At 38.8% G+C, this 23,393-nt stretch overlaps 1 protein-coding gene across 1 annotated transcript in view; it reads right to left on the bottom strand.

The window, feature by feature from the left end:
• The window catches only part of STK3 (serine/threonine kinase 3), a 465,914-nt gene extending 443,423 nt beyond the window's left edge, over nt 1-22,491 (bottom strand). The window contains exon 1 of the mRNA XM_043968349.1: nt 22,361-22,491. Coding sequence (XP_043824284.1) covers nt 22,361-22,386 — 26 coding nt within the window. The 5' untranslated portion in view covers nt 22,387-22,491. The remainder of the gene's footprint in view (nt 1-22,360) is intronic.
• Between the last annotated feature and the right edge of the window lie 902 nt (nt 22,492-23,393).

Below are 23,393 nucleotides of genomic sequence, written 5' to 3'. Positions count from 1 at the left end.
AAATTAGAGATCCTGAAAATTAAAGGAGAAATTAATAAGATTGAAAGCAAAAAAACTATAGAATTAATCAATAAAAATAAAACTAAGAGCTGGTTTTATGAAAAAACCAATAAAATAGATAAAATATTGGTTAATTTGATTAAAAAAAAGAAAGAAGAAAACCAAATTACCAGTATCAAAAATGAAAAGGGTGATGTTACCACCAATGGAGTGGAAATTAAAGCAATAATTAGGAAATATTTTGCCCAACTGTATGCCAATAAATTTGACAATCTAAATGAAATGGATGAATATTTACAAAGATACAAACTGCCCAGGTTAACTGAAGAGGAAATAAAATCCTTAAATAAACCCATATTAGAAAAAGAAATTGAACAAGCTATTAATGAACTCCCTAAGAAAAAATCCCCAGGGCCAGATGGGTTTACGGGTGAATTTTACCAAACATTTAAAGAACAATTAATTCCAATATTATACAAATTATTTGGAAAAATAGGGGAAGAAGGAGTTCTACCAAATACGTTTTATGACACAAATATGGTGGTGATACCAAAACCAGGCAAAGCAAAAACAGAGAAAGAAAATTATAGACCAATCTCCCTAATGAATATTGATGCTAAAATCTTAAATAAGATATTAGCAAGGAGATTACAGCAAGTGATCACCAGGATAATACACTATGACCAGGTGGGATTTATAGCAGGAATGCAGGGCTGGTTCAACATTAGGAAAACTATTAACATAATCAACCACATCAATAAGAAAACCAACCAAAATCATATGATTATCTCAATAGATGCAGAGAAAGCTTTTGACAAAGTACAGCACCCATTCCTAATAAAAACACTAGAGAGTTTAGGAATAGGGGGAGCTTTCCTTAGAATAATAAACAGTATCTAACTAAAGCCATCAGCAAGTATTATATGCAATGGAGATAAATTAGAGGCCTTCCCAATAAGATCAGGGGTGAAACAGGGATGTCCATTATCACCCCTATTATTTAATATTGTTCTAGAAATGTTAGCTTTAGCAATCAGAGAAGAGAAGGGAATTAAAGGAATTAGAATAGGCAAGGAGGAAACAAAACTATCACTCTTTGCAGATGATATGATGGTATACTTAAGGAATCCTCGAGAATCAAGTCAAAAATTACTTGAAACAATTAACAACTTTAGCAAAGTAGCAGGATATAAAATAAAGCCACATAAATCATCAGCATTTCTATACATGACCAACAAAGTCCAGCAGCAAGAGATAGAAAGAGAAATTCCATTTAAAGTAACGGTAGATAATATAAAATACTTGGGAGTCTACTTGCCAAGACAAACCCAGGAACTCTATGAACACAACTACCAAACACTCTTCACACAAATCAAATCAGATCTAAATAATTGGAAAGATATCAAATGCTCATGGATAGGCAGAGCTAATAGAGTAAAAATGACAATACTGCCTAAATTAATTTACTTATTCAGTGCCATACCAATCAGACTACCTAAAAATTATTTTATACAGCTAGAAAAAATAATAACAAAATTCATCTGGAAAAACAAAAAATCAAGAATATCCAGGGAAATAATGAAAAAAAATTCACAGGAAGGTGGGTTAGCGGTACCAAACCTGGAGCTTTACTATAAAGCGGCAGTCATCAAAACTATCTGGTACTGGCTAAAAAATAGAGTGGTAGATCAATGGAATAGGCTAGGCTCAGGAAATGCAGTAGTAAATGACACTAGTAATGTAGTGTTTGATAAACCCAAAGACTCCAGCTTCTGGAATAGGAACTCAGTATTTGACAAAAACTGCTGGGAAAACTGGAAGATAGTATGGCAGAAATTAGGCATAGACCAACATCTTACACCTTATACTAAAATAAGGTCAAAATGGATACATGATTTAGACATAAGAGGTGATATGATAGGTAAATTAGGAGAGAAAGGAATAGTGTACCTATCAGATCTTTGGAAAGGAGAACAGTTTTTGACCAAACAAGAGATAGAGTATATTATAAAATGCAAAATGGATGATTTTGATTATATTAAATTAAAAAATTTTTTGTACAAACAGAAGCAATGCATCCAAAATTGGAAGGGAGGCAGAAAGCTGGGAAACAATTTTTGAGGCCAGTGCTTCTGATAAAGGCCTCATCTCTAAAATATATAGGGAATTAAATCAAATTTATAAGAATCCAAGTCATTCCCCAATTGAGAAATGGTCAAAGGATATGAACAGGCAGTTTTCTGATGAAGAAACCAAAGCTATCTATTCCCATATGAAAAAATGCTCTAAATCTCTAATGATTAGAGAGATGCAAATTAAAACAACTCTGAGGTACCACCTGACACCTATCAGATTGGCTAAAATGACAAAAAAGGAAGATAATAAATGTTGGAGAGGCTGTGGGAAAATTGGAACACTAATGCATTGTTGGTGAAGCTGTGAGCTGATCCAACCATTCTGGAGAGCAATTTGGAATTATGCCCAAAGGGCAATAGGGCTGTGCATACCCTTTGACCCAGCAATCCCACTTTTAGGTCTTTTGCCCAAAGAAATCATGGAAGGGGGAAAGGGACCCACATGTACAAAAATATTTATAGCTGCTCTTTACGTGGTGGCAAGGAATTGGAAGTTGAGGGGGTGCCCATCAATTGGGGAATGGCTGGACAAGTTGTGGTATATGAATACAATGGAATACTATTGTGCTGTAAGAAATGATGAGCAGGAAGAGTTCAGAGAAACCTGGAGGGTCTTACATGAACTGATGATGAGTGAGATGAGCAGAACCAGAAGAACATTGTACACAGTATCATCAACATTGAGTGTTGACCTACTGTGATGGACTATATTCTTCTCACCAATGCAATGGTACAGAAGAGTTCCAGGGAACTCATGATAGAAGAGGATCTCCAAATCCAAGAAAAAAAAAGAAAGAAAGAACTGTGGAGTATAGATGCTGATTGAACCATATTATTTCTTTTGGGTGCTGTTGGGTTTTTTTTTCCTTTCTATTTTGAGGTTTTGCATCACTGCTCTGATTCTTTCTCTTGTAACAGGATTAATGCAGAAATAGGATTAATGTTATTATGTGTATATATATGTGTGTGTGTGTATATATATATATATATATGTATATGTATAGAGATATATAGATATAACCTATATCAGATTACCTGCTGTCTAGGGGAGGGGGGAGGGAGGGGTGGGAGGGAGAAAAATCTGAAATTGTAAAGCATGTATAAACAAAAGTTGAGAACTATCTTTACATGTAATGGAAAAAATAAAATACCTCATACATAAAAAAAAAAAAAAAGAGTACCTGAGTGCAAATCTGGCCTCAGACACTTAACACTTACTAGCTATGGGACCCTGGGCAAGTCACTTAACCCCAATTGCCTCACTAAAACAAACAAACAAACAAATGAGAGGGGCAGCTAGGTGGCGCAGTGGATAAAGCACCAGCCCCGGATTCAGGAGGACCTGAGTTCAAACCTGGCCTCAGACACTTGACACTTACTAGCTGTGTGATCCTGGGCAAGTCACTTAACCCTCATTGCCCTGTGCAAAAATAAATAAATAAAAAACCAAATGAGAGAAGTAGAAGAGAAAATGGAAAAAGAAATGAGAGAAATGAGAGTTGCACTGCAAAAAGAAGCACAAAAATTGACTGAGGAAAGCAATTCCTTAAAAAAATACAATTGGCCAAATGAGAGAAAAAAATGGCCAAATGCAAAAAGAGGTGTAAAAGCTTACTGAGGAAAATAATGCCTTAAAAATTAAAATTGGGCAGATGGAAACTAATAACTCCATGAGACAACAAGAATCTGTCAAGAAGAATCAAAAGACTGAAAAAATAGAAAATGTGAAACACCTCATTGGAAAAACAACTGACCTGGAAAATAGATCCAAGAGAGATAATCTGAAAATTATTGGACTACCTGAAAGCCATGATCAAGAAAAGAGGCTAGACACTATATTCCAGGAAATTATCAAGGAGAATTGCCCTGAAATTGTAGAATCAGAGGATAAAATCATCATTGAAAGAATCCACTGATCACCTCCTGAAAGAGACCCCAAAAGGAGAACTTCAAGGAATATTGTAGCCACACTCCAGAATTATCAGGTGAAGGAGAAAATACTCCAAGCAGCCAGAAAGAAACCATTTAAATATAATGAAGCTACAGTCAGGTTTGCACAGGACCTGGCAGATTGAACATTAAAGGATCGCAGGGCTTGGAATATGATATTCAGAAAGGCAAAGGAGCATGGATTACAACCCATAATGAACTACCCAGCAAAACTGATCATTCTCTTTCAGAGGAAAAGATGGACATTCAATGAAATAGGGGTGATTTCACCACCAATGAAGTGGAAATTAAAGCAATAATTAGGAGCTATTTTGCCCAACTATATGCCAATAAATTTAACAATCTAAATGAAATGGATGAACATTTACAAAAATACAAATTGCCCAGGTTAACTGAAGAGGAAATAAAATCCTTAAATAGGCCCATTTTAGAAAAAGAAATTGAACAAGTCATCAATAAACTCCCTAAGAAAAAATCTCCAGGGCCAGATGAGTTTATAAATGAATTCTACCAAACATTTAAAGAACAATTCATTCCAATACTATACAAATTATTTGGAAAAATAGATGAAGAAGGAGTTTTACCAAATTCCTTTTATGACACAAATATGGTGCTGATACCTTAACCAGGCAGAGCCAAAACAGAGAAAGAAAATTACAGACCAATTTCCCTAATGAATATCTATGCAAAAATCTTAAATAAAATATTAGCAAGGAGATTGCAACAAGTGATCACCAGCATAATACACTATGACCAGGTGGGATTTATACCAGGAATGAAAGGCTGGTTCAACATTAGAAAAACTATTAATATAATCAACCACATCAATAACAAAATTAACCAAAATCATATGATTATCTCAATGGATGCAGAAAAAGCATTTGACAAAATACAACACTCATTCCTATTTAAAACACTAGAGAGCGGAGGCAGCTAGGTGTCGTAGTGGATAAAGCACCGGCCCTGGATTCAGGACGACCTGAGTTCAAATTTGACCTCAAACACTTGATACTTACTAGCTGTGTGACCCTGGGCAAGTCACTTAACCCTCACTGCCCCACCAAAACAAAACCAAAAAAAAAAAAAAAACCACACACTAGAGAGCATAGGAATAGGTGGAGCTTTCCTTAAAATAATAAGCAGTATCTACCTAAAACCATCAGCAAACATTATATGTGTCAGGGATAATGATAGAGGTGCTTATCCCAATAAGATCAGGGGTGAAACAGGGATGTCCATTATCACTTCTATTATTTAATATTGTACTAGAAATGTTAGCTATAGCAATAAGAAAAAGGAATTAAAGGAATTAGAATAGGCAAGGAGGAAACAAAACTTTTACTCTTTGCATATGATATGATGGTATACTTAGAGAATCCTAAAGAATTAACTAAAAAACTACTTGAAACAATTAACAACTTTAGCAAAGTTGCAGGATATAAAATAAACCCACATAAATCATCAGCATTTCTATACATGACCAACAAAGATCAGCAGCAAGAGATAGAGCAAGAAATTCCATTTAAAGTAACAGTAGACAATATAAAATACTTGGGGAGTCTACCTGCTAAGACAAAACCAGGAACTCTATGAACACAATTAAAAAACACTTTTCACACAAATAAAATCAGATCTATGTAACTGGAAAAATACCAATTGCTCATGGACAGGCCGAACTAATATAATAAAAATGACAACGCTACCTAAATTAATTTATCTATTCAGTGCCATACTAATCAGACTACTTAAAAATTATTTTATAGAGTTAGAAAAAATAATAACAAAATTCATCTGGAAAAACAAAAAGTCAAGAATATCAAGGGAACTAATGAAAAAAATGCATAGGAAGGTAGGCTAGCCATACCAAATTTGAAGCTATACTATAAAGCAACAGTCACCAAAACTATTTGGTACTAGCTAAGAAACAGAGTGGTGGATCAGTGAAATAGGTTAGGCACAGGAGACACAGTAGTAAATGACTATAGTAATCTACTGTTTGATAAACCCAAAGACTCCAACTTCTGGGATAGGAACTCAGTTTTTGACAAAAACTGCTGGGAAAACTGGAAGATAGTATGGCAGAAACTAGACATAGACCAACACCTTACACCTTATACAAAAATAAGGTAAAAATGGGTTCAAGATTTAGACATAAAGGGTGATACCCATAGACAAATTAGGAGAGGAGGGAATAGTTAGTTACCTCTCAGGTCAATGGAGAGGAAAACAACTTATGTCCAAACAAGAGATAGAGAATATTATGAAATGCAAGATGGAAGACTTTGATTACATTAAAGAGTTTTTGTACAAACAGAAGCAATGCAGCCAAAATTAGAAGGGAGGCAGAAAAGTGGGAAACAATTTTTACAGCCAGCATTTCTGATAAAGACCTCATTTCTAAAATATATAAAGAACTGAATCGAATTTATAAGAATCCAAGTCATTCCCCAATTGATAAATGGTCAAAGGATATGAACAGGCACTTTGATGATGAAGAAGTCAAAGCTATCTATAGCCATATGAAAAAATGCTCTAAATCATTATTGATCAAAGAAATGCAAATAAAAACAACTCTGAGGTACCACCTGACATCTATCAGATAGGCTAATATGACAAAAAAATGCAGAAAAAGGAAAATAATAAATGTTGGAGAAGCTGTGGAAAAATTGGAACACTAATGCATTGTTGGTGGAGCTGTGAACTGGAGAGAAATTTGAAACTATGCCCAAAGGGCTATGGGCCTGTTCATACCCTTTGACCCAGTGGTACCACTGCTGAGTCTGTATTCCAAAGATACCATAGAAAAGGGGAAAGGAATCACATGTACAAAAATATTTATAGCAGCTCTCTTTGTGGTGGCAAAGAATTGGAAATCAAGGGAATGTCCATCAATAGGAGAATGGCTAAACAAGTTGTGGTATTTGAATGTAATGGAATACTATTGTGCTGTAAGAGACTATGAGCAGGGGGGGCAGCTAGGTGGCATAGTGGATAAAGTACCAGCCCTGGATTCAGGAGGACCTGAGTTCAAATCCAGCCTCAGACACTTGACAATTACTAGCTGTTTGACCCTGGACAAGTCACTTACCCTTCATTGCCCCACCAAAAAAAAAAGAGAGAGAGAGAGAGAGAGAGAGAGAGAGATGAGGAGGAGGAGGAGGAAGAAAAGGAGGAGTTTAGAGAAACCTGGAAGGACTTACATGAACTGATGCTGACTGAGAGGAGCAGAACCAGGAGAACATTGTACACAGTAACAGCAACATTAAGGATAGACTTGGCTCTTCTCAGCAGTACAACGATCCAAAACAATTTCAAAGAACACTTAATAGAAAATGTCCTCAACATCCAGAAAAAAGGACTATGAATTATGAATGGAGATTGAACCATACTGTTTCTACTTTTGGAATGTTTTTTTTTTCTCTTCATTTCTGAGAGTTTTCTCTTGTGCTATGATTCTTCTTTTACAAGTTGACTAATGTAGAAATATGTTTAATATGATTGTACATATACAACCTATATCAGACTGCTTTCCATTTTGGGGAGGAGGGAAGGAAGGGAGAGGAGGAGAATAATACTTTTTTAAAAAAGAAAAGAAAGAAAGGACATTAGAAGCCTGAGTGGTCTTAATCTCTTTACCTGGGTGTCATAGATGATAACCAAAATACACCAAAATACTAGGCACCATTCTCTAGAGATGGAAAACCTGACCTTGGGAAAAAGAAGATTGGGGGCAGCTAGGTGGCTCAGTGGATAAAGCACTGGCCCTGGATTCAGGAGGACCTGAGTTCAAATCCAGCCTCAGACACTTGACACTTACTAGCTGTGTGACCCTGGGCAAGTCACTTAACCCGCATTGCCCCACCCAAAAAAACCAAACAAATAAAACTGGTATAATCCAGAAAATGAACATTAGAATTAATCTGGAATAAAGCTTTATCATCATTTAATCCCCAAATCTGCTGCATGCTTTGTGTTTGTGGATTCTGAAGCAATGAGTCACAACCCTAGACCACCCAGACCAATAAATCTCCACACACCATAATAATGACACATGGTAAGGAGACTTAATTTTCTATCCTTAGAGCCTAGAAGAATACCTTTTGCAAAAGATATTTAATCAGTGTTTTCTAATATTTGGTTCCCTTAAATATTAAGGCAGAAATTCTGATGGCATGAACTACCATTAAAATAACCATTTTCCCCAGAGCATAGACTACATCAGTAACAGCTGCGACACGGTCTAGACTATGTCCTCGTCCGTGTCTGCATCCGGTAGTTCCCTAATCTTCATATTGTGCTGACAAGGGCCAAAACAAAGACTAACACGTCCTCTCAACCCTGCAGGTAGGCTCAAGATGCTAAGTGGAATTTCAGGAAGATGTGGTTTAGCTTTAAAAAAAACATGAAGTGGGGGCAGCTAGGTGATGCAGTGGGTAGAGCACTGGTCCTGGAGTCAGGAGTTCAAATCCAGCCTCAGACACTTAACATTTACTAGCTATGTGACCCTGGGCAAGTCACTTAACCCCAATTGCCTCACTTAAAAAAAAAAATGAAGATATGGATTTAACACTTATAGAAGTAACAGACACAATCAAGTGGCCTCAGAAAGAGCAAGCCCCTGTTTTAGCAGCTTTGCCTAACAGTAGCTTTTTCTATATTGTTGCTTCTCAACAAAAATTCTTTTTTTTAACTCACATCCATACCCTTACTTTCAGGAGAAGGCCTCACATGCTTTATAAAAAAGATTGAGTCAATGTGGTAGATCCCTAAGTCCTCTCATCTTGACTTCAACATATTATTTCTATGTCTTTTTCTCTCTCCTCATTTCTTCTGCTTCACTAAGCTTAACCCTGAACCACCCTACTCCTCCCCGAAATCTCAATCTCTCTCTCTCTCTCTCTCTCACACACACACACACACACACACACACACACACACAGTATACCTAAGGACCCTTCGAGTGGAGCTGTGTTGCAAATGGACAAATAAAAGAAGTGTGCAAATAAGAGAGTTGTAGAGTCAGTTGAGGCTAGGGCCAAGGGAAACTTTATATCACCCATGTCCCACTCCAAGTGGGGGTTTATCTTAGGGCTTAGAACCTTCTTTCCTGCTCTGTCTACACTAACTCAATGATTTCATCAGCTCCCATAGGTAAAACTCGAAATTGACAACTATGTAATATCTACTCCCAGTCTTTTATCTGAACCACAACACTGCATCACCAACAGCCTAGTCAACATTTTCATCACCATGTCCCATAGGCATCTCATATTCAAAACATCCAAAATTCAGTATCTTTCCCTCTAAACCCCACCTTTTCCTAAAATCCCTGTTTCTGCTGAAAGTATCACAATCCCTCCAAACACCTAGGTTCACAACCACAAAATCATCTACCATTCTTCTCTCCCTCTCCATTTCCCTCTCACATCTGATCAGTTGTCAAATCTTGTAGATTCCATCTCTTGCAAATGTTCCTTCCCTCTCTAATCACAAGGCTCCACCCTAGTTCAGATTATTATCATCTCTCACCTACATTAATTAATCTCTTGCCTTGGCAGGCAGCTAGGTAGCACAGTAGATAGAGATCCAGACCTGGCATCAGAAAGACCTGAGTTCAAATCTGACCTCAGACACTTATTAGCTGTGTAACTCTGGGCGAGTCACTGAATCTGTCTGCCTCAGTTTTCTCGACTGTAAAATGGAGATTATAATAGTCCCTCTCTCCCAGGGTTGTTTTAAGGATCAAATGAGATAAAGTTTGTAAAGCACAATGCCAGGCACATGGTAGGATAGTGAGCACTTAATAAATGTGTGTTTCCTTCCTTCCCAATATATCCCCCTCTCCAAAGCACCCTTCACATGATTGCCAAATTCATATTCCTTAAGCATAGGTCTGACTCTTCTGTTCAAGAAGCTCCAGAGGCCTTGAGCTCCAAGGGCCTCCTCTTGTCTCTAAGTTAAGATAAAAATTCCCTTGTCTGACATTTAAAGCCCTTCACAATCTGACTCCCATCAACCTTTCAACGCTATAATAATACATTATTCCACATGTCAAAGTGACCTTCCTTGTGTTCCTTACAGAAAACATTCTAACACAGGTTTTTCTACCTTTGCACATGCCACCCCTGTTCCTGAAATGCTCTCCCTCCTTAGCTCCATCTTTCACTATATCACTAGCTTCCTTCAAAGCTCAGCTCAAAAGCCCAGAAATATTCCACTCCTCTTATTGTCTCTACCCCCCAAAAAAATTTACTTTGTAGTCTTTTTTTTTTTTTTTGCAGGGCAATGAGGGTTAAGTGATTTGCCCAGGGTCACACAGCTAGTAAATGTCAAGTGTGTGAGGCCGGATTTGAACTCAGGTCCTCCTGAATTCAGAGCTGGTGCTTTATTCACTGTGCCACCTAGCTGCCCCCTACTTTGTAGTCTTTATAGATGTTTTATATTTCATTTTCTATGTACCCATGTCTACCCACATAGACACACAATACACTTTCTCCAATAGAACATAAGGTACTTTAGAGAAGAGGATGTTTCATTTTGCCATCATATCTCCAGTACCTAGCCCAATACCTGTCACATAATAGGCTCTTAAAGCATTTATTATGCTTTTTGGATGAGAGAAAAGAATACTCATTTGTTTGGTACCTGCCTTACTAATCTAGACCAAAATCAAATACCATCCATCTAACTCATATATCTGACTTCCTTTTTGATACTTGGTAGCTCTCATACTTACAAGAGAAAAGGTTTACACTAACATACACATGTTAAGTACTGAATTTGAAATCCTGAGACCTTGAATTCCAATACCCAATCTGCTACTTAGAATCTGGGTAATTTTGCAAACATTTCTCACCCCTTATGCAGCCTTCAGCTGTTGCCACTGATGTTGTTTTTGGTAAAATGAATTCCTTTCCATCTCTTAATCCTATGATCCTATGGAATTCTTGAGTTTCTAAATGGGAATTCAAGCCAATATAAGTGACAATCAACTGGCCTTTTCTGCTACTTATCCCAACAGATACTGGTGCATAAATGAATAACTAAAAGCACAAAATGAATTACCTAGCATTTATTCACCTTAGGAGATTAAAACTTGGAAAAGGAAAATTTTATTCTGAATAGTACAAGATAAAAGAAAATGGAAAAAATTTCTCCATATCACAGTATCTATGCAATCCAACCATGTCTTTTCTTACTCTTTGACCTGCTATTTTTAATCTCCGGTCAAGCCTTAAGTGGTTAAAGAGAAACAACCTAACCACCCTGTCCTTCATTTGCAATTATGAGTTAACTTCAAAATCTGCTGGATCCATTTAATTATTAGTATAGTAATATGCAGAGAGCCCATCCAAGAAAACAAATACTGTACTGAAGATAAGAGCTCTTTCAGAAATAATGAAAGTCTTGTCTTTTCCATTCTGTCATAACCCTTTTTTCTAAGGATGGGCCTTTTGCCCAGAAATTCACTAAGATTGTCATTTCCTGGAAAAACGCCTTGACAGAAAGGAAACTGGGATTTTTCTCATCTTCCCTCATACTTAGTCTTTCATTATCTTTTTCCCAATTTATCTTCCTTTGGACCAAGTGGAATATGAGATGGCTCCTAGGTTTCCTTTTTTTTTTTAACTATTGTTTACAAAGGAAATAAATGGATGCTGCAAACTGTACTCAAGTCCCAGATATTCATAGCATTCATTTTTTAAACAAGGAACTTTTTAGAAAACTTTTACAGTATTTCATCTAAAATACATGAGTACATTTAAAATAAATGTAATCCATCACTCTATGGTTATCTGAAGTAAGTACTATAAAGAAATCTTTTGTTTTATTTTAGAAAACAGAATTATGTTAGTGCAAAGAACTTGATCACTCAAATCAGTTGTTTTTAAGTATGTAAGAGAAGACAGGCTAGAGGTAAACTTGAGAGAGAAAAAAAGTCCTGAAATCCGATAGCTTAACATTTTGTCACTAGTAGTATTACCTATCCCAGATTCTGTCTTTTCAAATATCTTTCTAATTAAAGGAAACCAGAAACTAGGCCAGTTGTGAAATTTAAAGAGAAGGAAGAAGAGAATGGCAAGACACTTGTGAATCAAAGGACACCCAGAATAAGTTCCTAAGAGAATGGAAACAAAAGTCACTCCAGTAAATGCTTAACTGGTTTCTATTATCTAATTCATACTCATTCATGCTTAAACTCTGGCCCAAACCTGGAAATGTACTGTGAGAGAAGAGCAAAAAAGGTGGGAAGCAGGGAAAGTTTTTATAAGAGGAAAAAAGGCTAATACAAGAAATTCAAAATTTTGAGGTAGTTATCTTCCTTTGTGGTATGTTCTCCACAAAGTCACACAACCCCAAGGACTTCATTGACTTACCTGTTTATAAACAAAGACTGAAAATAATAAGGCATCTGTCTACATAAATCCATAGGTATAGACTAGCTCATCTTGCTCTCACCTTCCTCTGACAACCACCCCCCACCAACCTGCAGGCATTTATAATGGAAAATAAGCTAGAAAATAGTTTCAGCTTCTGCACACCCATGAGCCTTCTTCACTAGGTAAATCCATATTACATTCAGGTACTATAAACCACCATCACCGGGCACAAACAAACTTGTAAAACTTACTTGTAAGATACAAATAAAGCATTTCTAAAACACACAACTTTGTAAACCAGTAATTACCCTTCATTCCCCTTTGCATTAACAGGCAAAGAACAATGTCCATTCTTCCTTCTTCACCTCACCCCTCCCCCAAGATGAGGTACAGGATAGTCAGCTGTTTTGCAATGAGAGAAAGTATGCCATCCCTGACAATTGAAAAGGGAGAAAGGGCAAAATACTTTCTAGCAATGTTTACCATTATAAATTATTTTGCAGATATCAAATTAACAACATAAATTATTTTGTGGACACCAAAACCCCTAACCCCACTGCCTAAATTCCTGATTGTTCTTTCATCAATTCATTTCTTTTCAAAGGATGACTTCCAAAGAATCCAAATGCAGATATTTCAAAACATAAAGATCATTTAAAAGAATATTAATTTAGGAACATAGATTTAGAGATAGAAGGGACCTTAAAGATCATCTAGTCCAGGGATTCTTAAACATTTTTAGTGCCATAAACCCCTTTGGCAATCTGATGAAGTCTATGGACCCCTTCTCAAAACAATGTTTTTAAATTCATAAAATAAAATACATGGGAACCAATTATATTGAAATACAATTAGCAAAACTGTTTTAAAATGAAAGTACATGGACCCCATGTTGGGAATCCCTAACTTAGACCACGCCCTCATTTTGCAAATAAGAAAAGTGAGGCCCAGCAAAAATGATTGGTTTACCCAAGATCATGCTGGTAGTAAGTGGCAGAGCCAGGATTTGAACCAAAGTGTTCAGACTCCACAGCCAGTTCTCTTCCCACTACACTACACCACATTTATGCCCAGGTACTTGTTACATTACATTTAAATTTTCTCAAGCACAAAAATAATATGGATAAGTTGGCAAAAAAATATATATGAATGAATTTCAATCAATAAACATTTATTAAGCACCTACTAAGTGCCAGGCATTGTTTTAAGTATTGAGGGTACAGAAAGAGGCCAAAGACAGTTCCTCCCATCAAGGAGCTTACAGTCTAATGGGGAGAAGATATGCAAACAAATATATTCAAAACCACATCCAGAATAAGTAGCACAATGCTAATCTGTAAAGATACAAAAAGAGAAAGTGCCTACCTTCAAGGAATTTGCATTATAATAGGGGAAGACTAGACTTAAAGGGAAGAGACCAGGGAAAGGAGTTTTGTTCTGGGGGAAATAGAAGCAAAGGGGTATTACGAGTTGGCAGGTAGATGGTGAGATGGCCTGGGTGAATAGCTGGACTCAATGTGAAACACAATCGTGTTGGAGTCCTAGGGTAAACTCTCCAAAGGTAAGTGGATTCATGAATCCACTTCACAACATGAATTCAGGAAGACCAAGATATGAGGAGCTAGGCCACAGATCCAATGTTCAGGATGGGAAGGAAGAAGTCAGCAGGAATGGCATGAAGACAACAAAATGACATGGGTAGATGTGAAGCTGAAATACCAACACCACAATCCCCAAAACCCCTTCCAATCCCTCAAAAGGTTAAATATTAGGGTAGGGAATGGAAAAATGTGTCCTAAACATAAGAATAACCCTAGCCTGAAATTCACAAATCCCCTATCAATTTCCCAAACTTTAATAATAAAAGTGTGTTGAACTGAATAGGATCATAGTCTAAAGAGAATAAGCTGTTTCTATGTAACTGCAAACATTTCAATAGCAAAAAACATCTAGGTGATTAATTCAACTTTCATTCACATATCTGGTATCATGTAGACTCAAACAGAGTTTACCTGAAACCTTCCCTCTTTGATGTATGTACCCTAATAAATAAAACCATTATTGTTAAGTACTCTCTGTAACTTCCATTTCTGCTAAGTGGTCTGACAAGATAAACTGCTCTTTGATACAACTTGGAAAGGTTGAACATAACACATACTTCAATACTCATAGTATGTATGTAGTGATCTTTGTATTTGTATTACTACGATTATAAGCACACGTAACACACAAAAATAGAATCAGTCTTCATGGCATCATACTGACTCTAAGGGGAAGCAAACCATGTGTGTACCATGGCCTTTAAGATTCAACATCTTTCTTCCCAAAGATGTGATTTCACTGATTCAACCTTCAGCCCCTTGATGAAAGATTAACTATACAATAGGGTAGTTCAAAATAAAAAGAACAGTGGGTTTTAGGAAGAGAGAAAAATTAATAAGGGAATTCCTATCAAACTAGTGTTAATTTTCATCTTTGATGGTTAAAGGGTAGAGCAGACCAAGCTGTTGTTTGTCCTTAGTTCTCAAAGAGGACCAAGACATTGGGGTAATGTCATGACTTTCACTGATTTGGAGTTAAGTGAGGGAGGGCTCTGGCCATCTGGGTCCAGCAGCAAGATACATATCAGGACAACTGAAGATGGCCCCAGATGTTTAAGGCAATTGGGTTTAAGTGACTTCCCCAGGGTCACACAGCTAAGGAGCAAGCAAAAGATGAAGCTAATCCCTGCTTTCATTGTTTCCATCACTCCAAAGTCAGAGTATCCTAGAAGGCAAATGGGCAAATTTACCCAGTGACCTACAGAATAACCTGCACTTATTATATTTAGATTTATAAACTCTGCCCTGTCAATAAAGAAATTTGTTCTGAACCTTTCTAAGAGGCAATCCAGGCCCACAGTGAATACAAAGTTAACAGCAGGGGGCAGCTAGATGGCGAAGTGGATAGAGCACAGCCCTGGAGTCAGGAGTACCTGAGTTCAAATCCGGCCTCAGACACTTAATACTTACTAGCTGTGTGACCCTGGGCAAGTCACTTAATCCCAATTGCCTCACTAAAAAAACCAAAAAAAACCAAAAAAACAAAGTTAACAGCAGCAACACTGGCTTTTTCAGCAATCCTATTATTACTTTTATGAACCAAATCTGATTATAAAATGCAAGTATTTAAGGGGATATTTGGGGTGGAAGAGAAAAAAGACACAATAAAAAACACAGCAAGGCTAATAAGGGTGTAAGTGATTTGCTTAAATTCAAATAGCAAGGGATGAAAAGGAACCAGAAAACAGAAAACCTAAGTTTCCTGATTCTCAATACTCCACACACAAAAAAACATAAAATCTGGTGAGCTAAAGTGAAAGTACCATGTCCTTAAAATTAAAGACCAAACAACTGATAGAGAAACTGTGAAATATAAGTCTTCATAACTCTAGTCAACATTTTTGTTTGTTTCCCTGCTAGCTCCAGTTTACAAATCATTGATTTAAACCTTAATAATTTAACCTTTGTTCATATAAATATCTAAAATGAGTAACAAATATCAAAAGGGAGTACTTAACTGATACTTACAACATTCAACCATGGTAGGCCCTTAAATTTACTACTTAAGAGTCTCAACTACTTCTTGAAAAATAGATGAATTGGTTCCTTTTGGGGCTGAGAACCAAGTCTTTTCTAAAATCCTCATTCTCCTCAATGTCTCTGAAACCTTTGACAGGGTTAATCACCTCCTTCTTGATACTCTCTTTTTTCTAGGTTTTCAGGGTACCACTCTCTCCTGGTTCTCCCCCTACCTACCTTCTCAGTCACCACTGCTGGATCCTCATCCGGATCATACCCTCTAACTATAGGTGTCCCTTAAGGTTCTGTTCTAGGCACTCTTTCCCTTCTATACTACTTCACTTGGTGATCTCTCTCAGGTCCCATGAATTTAATTATCATGTCAATGCTGATGAATCTTAAATCTACTTACCCTGTCAGACCTCTCTTCAGATCTCCAATCTCACATCTCCAGTTGGTTTTCTCGATTTCACATCTCAAACTGGATGTTCAGTAGACATTTTAAACTCAACATGTTCAAAACTGAACTTATCTTTCCCCCTAAACCCTCACCCCCTCCTAACTTCCCTATTGCTATTGAGGGCAACACCATGCTCCCAGTTGTTAGGCTCACAACCAAGTAATCCTGGATTCCTCACCATGTCTCACCACCAACCCCATATCCAGTCTGTTGCCAAGACCTGTTGGTTTCACCTTTACAATAGCTCTCATATATATCCCCTTCTCACCTCTAATACTGCAACCACTCTGGGGCAGGCCCTCATCACCTCATGCCTGAACAATATCGCAACAGCCTGCTGGTCAGTCTGCCTCTTAAGTGAATAGCATAGAAGCAAACTTGAATTTTCAAATGCTATCATGAACTCTGGCAGGTCCTACTGAGCTGCAAAAGCCTCAAGGACAAGCTCTGTGACTGATGTACATGTAGATTACTATCCTAGAACCAACTCTCCTAAATTCAATGGGGCTCACTGCCAGTTGACAATACAGCAATAAATATTTCATTCACAAAGACCTGTAGGGAAAAAATTCTCAAAGACCACTAAGTGACAAAGTGTTTGTGGTCTATAATCAGAGGATCCAAATCTCAGAATGCTAGAGCTGGAAGGGAACTCAAAAAATTATCTATTCCAACTACTTCATTTCACAAACTGGAGAACAAAGGCAAAAAGCAATTTCAAGAAGTTACACTGTTATGTCAGTGGCAGAAACAGAAATGGAATTCATGTTGATGAAAAGTAATTTTGGGGGGAAATAACCAGGAATGTGTGAAGAAGCTCAATCAGAGGGCTCAGCTCTGGTGCCACTTCCTCTGTGAAGCCTTTCCTGGTATCTCCTGCTAACACTCTCCCTCCTCATTTCACCCAGCACTTCACTTATCTGCATGTATATTGTAAGCTTCCAATAAAACCTAAGTTCCTTAAAGGTAGGAACTGTTTCACTTTTGTCTTTGTATGCCCCGTGCCTTACAAGTGGTAGGCACTTAATAAATGTTCATTTAATTTAACTGTAGTAGAAGAGGAAGTGAATAAAATCATAAAATGTTAGAATAAGAAAGGCCTTTAGAGAACATCTAATCTAACCCCTTTAATTTTACAGATAAGGAAACTGCGGTCAAGAGAATGGAAGTGATTTACCCAACTGAGGCCACATTACTGACAAGAGCAATAACCAGGGCTGGAACCTGTCTTCCAATTAAGTTGGGTACATCTGACAGGGAAGCTACTGAAGTAATCTAGGTATGGATAACTGGAACTGGACTAGGATGGCTGGGATAGAAAAAAACAAACGAATTTCAATTCATTCATGCAAAACAACAACAAGCACCACCACTTTGGCCTTGGATCTTTAAAGAAGAACTGACAGGACTTGGTGATGATTTGGCCATGGAGAATGAAGCAATCAAAGTATACATATACAGGAAATACCAGACTAAGAGAACGGAACTAGAGTTGTAGATTTGGAAAGAATTGACAAATCACTGACTGTGTATGAGAGGATGAGTGCTAAAGGAATGCCCTAAGAGGGAGAACATAGAAAGCCCAGGACAAACAATCAGGAATCTGGAAAAAGAGAAACCAAAGGAGCTAAAAAAACCCAATACTAAGGTATTGGAACCAGGAAACTACAATGTCACAAACTAAAATAAATCCAGAGAGACAAGAATTTCAGAGGTAAACAGCTATGCCAATTGTATCAAAGCTATCATAGTTGAATACAGAAAAACAAAAAGAGACAAACCCCACCTACAAAATCCAGTATTTTCACTCTCCTTTGCCAACACAGTTTATAGGGCTCTCTGGTCCTGATCCCACTGCCTTGCTTACTTTATAACTGTTTAACAGTTACTAGGATTTAAAATACTATCTATGTTTAGCTATCAATCATGGACCTCACTTTTTCCACCTGTAAAATGAGGTCAGGCTAGATGGTCTTTAAAGTACCCTTCCAGCTACATCTTGACCTCTTTCTACACAATTCTATACAATTTCACATGAAACCTCATATTTGTCATGTCAAATTCAGCATGAACATTTCATCTCTGTCCACAATATTTCTCTTCAGGATGTACTTTAATTAACTACAAAAATCACCATAATTCAAAAACACTATCAGCAAAACCTGAAGTCTTATTCAGGTGACAAACTCTGGCATGAAAGTGACACTGCCAGTGCAAAGTAATTCCTGGCAGGTCTCAGCAAGCTGGAAAGGTTTCAGAAATACAGTCCTTTTTAGACAGATTAGTTAAATTCAGAGACGCTTATCCCCAAAATGTTGGGATACCAGGTGATGAAGATCTTTTTTTTTTTAATAAAGTATTTTATTTTTGTCCAGTTACATATAAAGATAGTTCTCAGGGCAGCTAGGTGGCGCAGTGGATAGAGCACTGGCCCTGGAGTCAGGAGTACTTGAGTTCAAATCTGGCCTCAGACACTTAACACTTACTAGCTGTGTGACCCTGGACAAGTCACTTAATCCCAATTGCCTCACTAAAAAAAAAAGATAGTTCTCAACTTTTGTTTATACAAGCTTTACAATTTCAGATTTTTCTCCCTCCCTCCCCTAGACAGCAGGTAATCTGATATAGGTTTATATGAACATATACATATATGTAACATTAAACATTTCTGCATTAGTCATGTTATAAGAGAAAAATCAGAGCAATGAGGAAAAACCTCAAAATAGAAAAACAACAGCACCAAAAACAAAAGAAATAGTAAGGTTCAATCAGCATCTATACTCCAAAGTTCTTTTTTTTTTTTTTTCCTGATTTTGGAGATCCTTTTCCATCATGAGCCCCCTGGAACTCTTATGTACCACTGCACTGGTGAGAAGAATCTAGTCCATCACAGTAGATCAACACAAAATGTTGATGCTACTGTGTACAATGTTCTTCTGGTTCTGCTCATCTCACTCATCATCAGCCCATGCAAGACCCTCCAGGTTTCTCTGAACTCATCCTGCTCATCGTTTCTTACAGCACAATAGTATTCCATTACATTCATACACCACAACTTGTCCAGCCATTCCCCAATTGATGGGCAGCCCCTCAACTTCCAATTCCTTGCCACCACATAAAGAGCAGCTATAAATATTTTTGTACATATGGGTCCTTTTCCCTTTTCCATGATCTCTTTGGGAAAAAGACCCAAAAGTGGTATTGCTGGATCAAAGCGTATACACAGCTTTATAGCCCTTTGGGCATAATTCCAAATTGCTCTCCAGAATGGTTGGATCAATTCACAGCTCCAGCAACAATGCATTAATGTTCCAATTTTCCCACAGCTTCTCCAACATTTATTATTTTCCTTTTTTGTCTTATTAGCCAATCTGATAGGTGTCAGGTGGTAGGTGATGAAGATTTTTGACTCAAAGAGGATGAGCTCTGTATCAGTGAAACAGACTGAAGTATCTCCTGATTTCATAGCCAGTCATCACTTAAACCTAGAACCAATAATTTTTTCCACAGCACTTTTCATTCCTTCATATTCACTAATACTTCTTGACAATATTATTTTTGCAAACTATTTTTGGTTGCCTTCCTACCACTCACCTTCAAGCACTCATAAAAGGTATTTTGTTCTTATAAAATCAACTTCAAATTAACTACATTCTTCCTCTAGTCATTTCTCTGCCTTCCATCATCCCTCACTTGCTCTTCATTCTAAACATTTGTTTCTTTCTATTCTGATTTATGTGAGAGAATGTACATTTGTTCCTTGATTAGTTACAGTCTGCCCCTATACACCTGCCATCATGGAATCCGAAAGTTGGAAAGGGATGTAAAAGGCCAGCCATACAGCCCGACCCATTAGATGACCAAGAATCCCCTCCACCACATCCAGTCAGTGTTGGCCAGAGAAGTTTTAAATTGAAGGTCTAGAGATTTGGGTTCTAGTCCCACCCCTATCACTAATTAGCTGGATACTCCTGGGTAAATTATAGTCTCAGCCTCAGTTTCTTCATTTGTCAAATGTAAAATATACCACTTACCTTCCTTTCCTCAAAAGACTCACATAACAACCAAATGAAATCATGATATGTATGAGCTTCTAAAAGTACACCATGATGGGAAGAATATGTAATATTTTTATCATTATTTTTTTCTTCAAGAAGTCCTTCCAGACCAATTTTTCTCTTAAGATAAATGAAAATGGAGCTTGCTAAACAAATGCAAAGACTACTATGAAAAGTGGAGACCATCATAAAAATTACCACCTTTATGCCCTTCTCCATTCCCCCAATTCCCCCCAGTATAAATTGTTTTCTCCTGGGTCTCTTTTGGAATTAAGCCTAAAAATCCACTGGACAGGGGCTTCATCTTTCTCCCTACCTATCAACATCTATATACCTCTGATAATATAGTCTACTCTTAACTGGAATAATAGCCTTTATTTAAGAAATGGAAAACATAAATAGAAGAACTCTCCTTCAACTCAGTTTTTCAGGATGGGTTTATCAGATTATTTCAGCAGTGCTACCTTAGTCTTTATTCCAAACAAAAAAAATATATAACTTCAGCTTTTTCCAGTTAACATTAAAATTGGTTCCCAACTGCATACAGTAACTAGAAAGTTTTCACTTTTCAAAATACCAGAAGGAAACCTATCTAATGGCTTCTGTTTCAAGTGAATTAATATTAAGTCCCTTTTGGGGACCACTTTTTTTACCTGAACAGATGGTTTCCAGGCCTAAAGGCTCACATGTCTTATGTATACAAGTCATAACAGCTCCAAAAACTTCAACCTTCTTTAATTAGTCCATGCTCTTGAATAAAACACCTTTTATCTCAAAGATCTCTAAGTATCTAAAGACATGAACTCTTTGATCTTTGAAATGATCCTTTTGGTGAGGGAGATTAAAATCTTTATAATTTTTTTTTCCCAAAATTAAGACCTAGGTTACAAGTTTTATCGAACGACTAGGAAATTTCTTTATTCTCTTTTGAAATAAATAGATGCTTATAACCAGTGGATCTGCTTTAATCACATACCAATTCAAAACCACTTACAAAATACATTGCTATATTTGCAATATAAATACCAGAGTATATTCCAAGAACTGACCATAAATAAAAGGCAGTATACTGTAAGGCAACTGGCTTGACATGCTCAAAGAAAAACCCAAAACCTAGAAAGAGAGGGAGATTTAAAAAAAAAAAAAGCCTCTTGATTCTAATTTTGGACTCTTTCTGTCCAGGAGCCAGAAGTACCCATGAGTTCATCAAGAACACCTGTCAATGAAGCATTTCCACAGGAGGGTTTTCGGAGGTCTGGCTCTATTAATATTTAATTCCTTAAACTGGGCACCAACAAGCCAGTTTAAGCCTCACTCTCCTAACGAAGGGGGTGAAGCTGCCAAAGACTTTCCAAATAGCCAGTGCCATCAGCTCTACGTAACTTTTTGCTGCTGCTGCTGCTGCTGCTGCTGCTGCTGCTGCTGCTGCTGCTGCTGCTGCCCAGACCCTGGACTGGGGAGCCCACGAGTTGTGGGCTGGAGAATACCGGGTGTCACCCATCCCGTGCTTCAGAAAGTGGGGGGGGGGGGGGAAGAGGTGGCTTATGGAGAGCCGGATGGACTTCCCGATGGGAAACTGAGTCAATCACTCACTCTCACACACACATATACACACACACTCACTTACCACTTCCAAGTGCCCAGCGGGCCACCGGCACCCCCACCCCCATACACACACACACACCCCGGAATTGACACAGCTCAGGCCAGGCTCGACCGGCCGGGCCTAGCCGCCCCCGGTCCTCCCCCGCGCCGGCCCCAGCCCGCGCCTCCTCGCCCGGGCCCCGCGGCGGCGGGCTCGCGCGCGGCTCCTCACCTCTTGGGCGCCGGCGGCTGCTCCATGGCCCGGGGCGCGGGGGAGGGGAGAGGGGGGAGGGCCGAGCCGCCGACCGTCCGGCTACGGGGAACCTCTGCGGGGAAACTCCGAGAAACTCGGACCAACTTTGCCGTCACTCCGCGGCGGATCCTCCGCCTCCTCCTGCCCCGCAGGCGGCTCCCCCGTCCTGCCCCGCCCCCCGCCCCGCCCCTGGGGCCGCCCCGTCCCGGGGCTGGGGACACAGCAGAGCGCTGGCGCCGCCGCCCAGCTCGCCGGGCTGGTCCCCCAGTGGCGCGAGGACGAGGACGAGGAAAGACGGAGTTCCCTAGTTCGGAGCAGCCCGAGGCATCATGGGGAGCGCCTCAAGGCCGCCACGGCCCGTCCGGAAACTCGGCCGGAGCAGCACGTGCCGGGCCGCGCACGCCTTCTCCCCACCGCGCGCGTGCCCCCCCCCCAGGGTGCTCCCGCCTCACGCGCGCTCCCCCCAGTGGGGCACTCCCCCACCTCCACCCCAGCGGGCTTTCCCCAGGCCGGCGGGAGCTAAGAGGCGCTGGGGATGGAAATCGGGACCGAGAATCTAGAAGAGCCGAGTTCAAATATTGCCTGAAACATTGACAAGCTTTGTGATGATCCTTTAAAAAAGAAATGAGGCGGCCTCAGTTTCCTCATCCAGAAAATGGGGGTGTGACAACCACCTTCGATGTGAGTCTGAGCAAATCAGTGTTTAAAAACTCAGCCTCAGTTTCCCGATCTGTTGGGGGGAAAGGGGGGGGGGGACGGACAATAATAGCACCTATCTGGCTGGGTTGTCTCTGAAGATCAAATGAGATAATAGACGGGAAGTCATTTACTCGCATCTATTAAGTGCCTACAATATGCCACAAGCCGAGATAAGCGCCGCTTTAGAGTTAATTATCATGGTAAGGGGTTTCGTAGGTGGAGCAAGAGGCCCTTTTGTGGGCAGAGAGCGGAATGGGTCATGGCTGGTGTGGTGGAGAGAGTTAGAGTCCACTTGCTATCTGCATGACTTGGA

This window comes from Dromiciops gliroides, chromosome 1 (assembly GCF_019393635.1).
Source record: "Dromiciops gliroides isolate mDroGli1 chromosome 1, mDroGli1.pri, whole genome shotgun sequence".
In the NCBI taxonomy this organism is placed as follows: Eukaryota; Metazoa; Chordata; class Mammalia; order Microbiotheria; family Microbiotheriidae; genus Dromiciops; species Dromiciops gliroides.
The sequence above is the reverse complement of the archived record's forward strand: the minus strand, read 5'-3'. Positions and strand labels throughout refer to the sequence as shown.